The 4,587-nt window shown below is 56.2% G+C and overlaps 1 protein-coding gene across 2 annotated transcripts in view; it reads right to left on the bottom strand.

Annotated features, from left to right (window-relative positions):
- Positions 1 to 4,587, bottom strand: part of Lrrc47 (leucine rich repeat containing 47) — a 16,179-nt gene that overhangs the window by 8,351 nt on the left and 3,241 nt on the right. For both annotated transcript variants that reach the window (XM_031379660.1, XM_031379661.1), the window contains exons 2-3: positions 3,976 to 4,566; positions 45 to 274 (exon numbers count right to left, since the gene is read on the bottom strand). In XM_031379660.1, coding sequence (XP_031235520.1) covers positions 45 to 274; positions 3,976 to 4,566 — 821 coding nt within the window. The remainder of the gene's footprint in view (positions 1 to 44; positions 275 to 3,975; positions 4,567 to 4,587) is intronic.

The following is a 4,587-nucleotide window of genomic DNA, read 5'->3' as shown; positions in this document are numbered from 1 at the left end:
CCTCCTCTCCCTCCCCACTTTCCCGACGCTGTTTCCGCTCCCGCCTCTTCTTTCTGTCCTCCTTCTCAGAGCCTTCTTGCCGGCCCTTGCTCCGACCACCGCGGCCACCAGCACGCAGATACTCTAGGATGGACTTGGTCTGGCAGCCACCCACCATCTTCTCCAGGCGCTTGTCTCGAAGTCTGTTCCCTCGAAAGTTGATCTCTTTGAGCTTGGGGCAGTCTGCCAGTTCGGCAGGGATCTCTGTCAGCTGGTTGTTGGAGAGGTCCAATGTCTGCAGTGAGGAGGAGAATCAGGACAGCCAGGCCTGGACAGGTGTCAACACTGAGAAGAGTCGAGACAGCCAGGCCTGGGCAGGCAGACATGTTCTATTGGGAAGCAGCCCAGAAGCCACAGGCAGGCTAGCCCACAGGTGACTTGCATGGCCACAGCGGCCTGCTGCCATGCCCCTCCCCTTCTTGGTTCACAGAGGCTAGCCAATTCAACATGTCAGGCCTGTAAATTACAGTTCCAACACTCAGATCTATCAGCAGGCTAGGGGAGAGACCAGGACCCCTTCCAATGTCAAACAGGCTCCCCAAATGGCCCCCAGCTATCTCTTCAATGTAATGACAAAACAGAAAAGTACCAACAAGCCCTCTCCCTATGGCAAGCATGACCTCACCAGGGGCGCACGGCCTCATCACGGGCTGGAGAGGCAGTAGTGCTCTACCACACACAATGCCCAGGAGTCCACGGGAAAAAGCTTCCTGCTGCTATTCTACCGGGGACAGATGTGCAGAAGAGTGTGCAGCCCTGCAGCCTCCAGGCAGCCTGGCTGGTGGAGAGGAGCTCAATGGCAGGCTGGGTGTCAAAAACTCCTTCCCCAGCAAGGGAGACATAAACACATGCCTACCCTGCTGGACAGAGCAATCGTGTCCAATTTGGGAACCCCTGAGTTTAATGGGCGTTCTTATAGAACATGAGAAGGGTTACTTATAGGAATGTGAGTGACCTCAAAGAGTCCATAACGCTGCAAAGTCTCAGCACAGCATGGAAGATGGCTTCCCCAGAGCTGGCTAGATGGAGTGTCTGCATACACCTCCCCAGGCCACAAGGCCTCATGGGACTGGGGGAGAGTTACATTCGCGTGGCTAGAAGGGACTGAGGTCACTTCCAATGACCCTATCTCCTACGAGTGACATCAATAGTCAACAGCCTGACTGTGGCGCTCTCTCACAAGTGGTCCCAACTGCTCCGATGAGGATGATGAAGGCTGTTATGTCCAGAGGGTTGTGTTTACAACAGGAAACAGGGGTGTCTGTTCATGCTTCTTTGCCAATAGGTACCCTGTGCTGCATGCCTGGCTTGGAAGCAGTTGTAAGAAGCATCACACATAAGCCCTCTTTCTCAGGTGGTGGGGACTCTGGTCTGCCTTATTTTTTGTTCTTACATTAAGCACCATTCTGGAGGAGTCAGGGAGATGTACAGTGACTGTGTCAGCTGAGTCCTAGGAACATGGGTGTGGAAACAGGAGGATGACTGTACAGGCCTGATTGCTGTGACACACGTCTGCTATGGATGGTGCAGTTGCTCGGCCTCTACCCCTAAAGCAAGTGAAAGGAATCTGTTTAGCTCAAGCCATGAGGCTGTTTGGTGTGGAGAAGACACAGGACAGAGGGGCTCTGGACATACCACTAAGGTACAGCAGGAACTCAGGAGGCAGAGGACAACTACAGAAGCTAAAGGAGAAAAGTATGAAAAGGAGGGACACGGCCCTGGAGGGGAACGGGCCAGACAACAGCAAGGCCTGAGAGGTGAATGCATGGCAGGTTACCCGACAAGGGAGCTGCCAGGAGCAAGCTCATGCAGTGTCTCAGTGTGCTCACTCTAACTGCAACCTGCCACATAAGGTTGGGCTGGCATTTTCCATGGTGTAGTCATCAGCTTCAGATGAGTCGTCTTAGATCCTGTGCCCCTGACACCAGGTCTTCACAGATCCACTTTCACTGGAGGCAGAGCCTACCCTTTCAGGACCTAGCTAGTTCCTGAGTAACTACTCTGAGGATCACTGTGACACTATCAGGGAAGCAAGTAAGGGGGAGGGGGGGTCTGAGCCAGACTACCAGAGCTGGTACCTTCTTCCCAACCTTGTGAGGTCACCAGCCCAGAGGAACTGGCTCATGGGAAGCCTGACAGATGACATGGGCCTTATTTGACAGTAGGTTTGCAACAGCCTGTCTGTAGTCCTGTGGATACTGAGCTTCTGTACTCCCTGAAGGAGTTTTGTGGAAACGCCCTGTCTACAGAGGGATCAAACACACTTCTCAAACACTGGGCCGAATGACGTGCTTCTGCTTCCACTATTGACATGCAATTTACTGAAGACCTGGAGAGCAGTAAGCAGAGAAGAGGGACAGTGGCGGGCTGAGTGTTCAGCACAGCCTCAGAAACAGCCATTAGGGAGGGGCATCTTCCAGGGACACCACCTGACAAGGGTGAGTCAGAGCAGGAAGCAACAGTCCCAATGCCAATTGAGTATCTACCTGGGGCCCCGTGAAGACGGAGGCAAAGGTGAGTCAGAGACAGGCAGGTGAGTCTTGCTACACAGAGCTACAGAGTGACGCATCCTGGTGAGAAAGGTGATGCTTGCTCAGTGCCTAGAGTAGCAACCTTGCCATGGGAGTGGGGCCAGGGTTCCATGGTGTGATGGGCAAGCACAGAAGACGTGAAGCCTTTTGGGCCCTCCTGTGTGGAAGGCAACACCATCAAAGTGAAGCAGGACAGATGTGCTAGCCTCCTCCCAGTGCCCACGGAAGCTGTGAATGGCTGTGTTTGGGGCATCTGGATGCCTTGCAGGGTATGCTCAACACCTTACATCAGAACTTCCAGAGGAACACAAACCCCAACCAGTGTAGTGACAACCAGGGCTGCCTCTGCTGAGAAAGGGATCATAGCATGGTAGTGCGGGCCATGTGAGACACATGCAAGGGACTGCTTCAGTCTCAGAAACCACAGCATGGCTGATACAAAGACAGGCACCATATTAGAACAGTCATAAGCCTTCTGGAAAACGAAAATATCTATTACATAGGAAGGCACAACAGTGTTCAGCCTGTGTCCTACCTAAACCACGGAGATGCCTATAACATAGAGGGCTGAGGCACCCCAGGGAGTCTCACTCCACAGCCTCCTCCTGGAGATACCAAAAAACCAGGTATCATCTTGTAGACTAGATGGCCCACCTTTCCACTCCCCACCAAGAGAGGGGGGGAGGAGGAGGGAAGGAGGGGTGTCTTAATTAAACACACACACGCTGAGGCATACTAACAGAGTGAGCTCTGATCACTGGGAAAGGGCTGCATAAACTCAAGGATGAGAAGAAGACACCCAGAGGGTAGGGGTCTGGTAGGGGGATTGACGGGGCCAGATGGACAGGACTGGACTGTGGAGATCCTAGACTGGAGTCAGGTCTGGCTGTGGCTCTGCATCTTCTGACTTCCCATCCTCATTCAACACACAATGAGCACCTGGTGGGCGTCAGGCACAACAGGAGCCTGGGGCCACAAAGAAACCAATCTCTTTACCCAAGGGAGACCGGAAGAAAACTCTAGGCGTGCTGTTGGCTTTGGGTAAGCACTTTAGCTTTCTATGAAACGGAAGCCATGACCCCGCCCTCTGAACCTCTTAAGGCTGTTGGTGAGTGAATACATCAAGCCAAGCCAATTTCTGCCTTGTCTGGACGCCCCGACTTTTGGAAACTCGATCAGTTACAAACACACACACACACACACACGTCACACCTGGCTCTCTGCTCTTGGATTTCTTCCCACATGAGAAGCCCAATATGATAACAACTTTCAAACGGCCACACGTCCGGAGATCCCTGAGCCCGCAGGTCTGAGAAGTGAGGGGAGAAGGACCGGCTGCGAAGGCAAAGACATCCTCCAAGGAGGGAAAGCAGAGCGCGTCCCCCGCCCCTCGGGTCCCACTGACCTTGAGAGAAGCAAGGTGCGCGATGTCTGGGCTGAGCTCCCGCAGGCAGTTATCCGCAGCTGCCAGCTCACTGAGCAGAGGCAGAGCTCCTGGCCGGAAGAGCTCGGGTGGGAAGGCGTCCAGACAGTTGCCGGTGAGGTTGAGGCTCTGCAGGCGAGGGGCGCAGCGTGCCAGGTCGGCGGGCAGCTCGCGCAGGCGGTTGCCGCTGAGGTTGAGGCTCTGCAGCTGCGGCAGCCCAGGGGGATCGGCGGGGCCCAGGCCCTCGCCGGGCGGCAGCGTCTCCAGCGCGTTGCCTGACAGGTCGAGCACGCGCAGCGCGGGCAGCGGCCCCAACTCCGGGCTCAGGCCGGGACCCAGTGCGTTGCGCCGCAGCACCAGGCTGTGCAGCTGCGGCAGGCCCTGCGCAAGGCCCGGCCCCGGCGCGCGCAGGCTGCCGCAGCCGCTCACCTCGAGGTAGTGCAGCAGCGGCAGCGTGAAGAGCCGAGGCGGTAGCCGCCCGCCCGCCGCCTTCACCCGCTCCTCCAGCCCGGGCCCAGTCAGCAGCAGCTCGCGCCGCCGCTCGCGCTCTGCCAGCTCCAGCTCTGGCCAGGCCTCGGACACGGCCGCCGCCGC

Source organism: Mastomys coucha, unplaced genomic scaffold (genome assembly GCF_008632895.1).
Source record: "Mastomys coucha isolate ucsf_1 unplaced genomic scaffold, UCSF_Mcou_1 pScaffold18, whole genome shotgun sequence".
In the NCBI taxonomy this organism is placed as follows: domain Eukaryota; kingdom Metazoa; phylum Chordata; class Mammalia; order Rodentia; family Muridae; genus Mastomys; species Mastomys coucha.
Note: the sequence above shows the minus strand (reverse complement) of the source record. Positions and strands in the feature narration are given on the sequence as shown.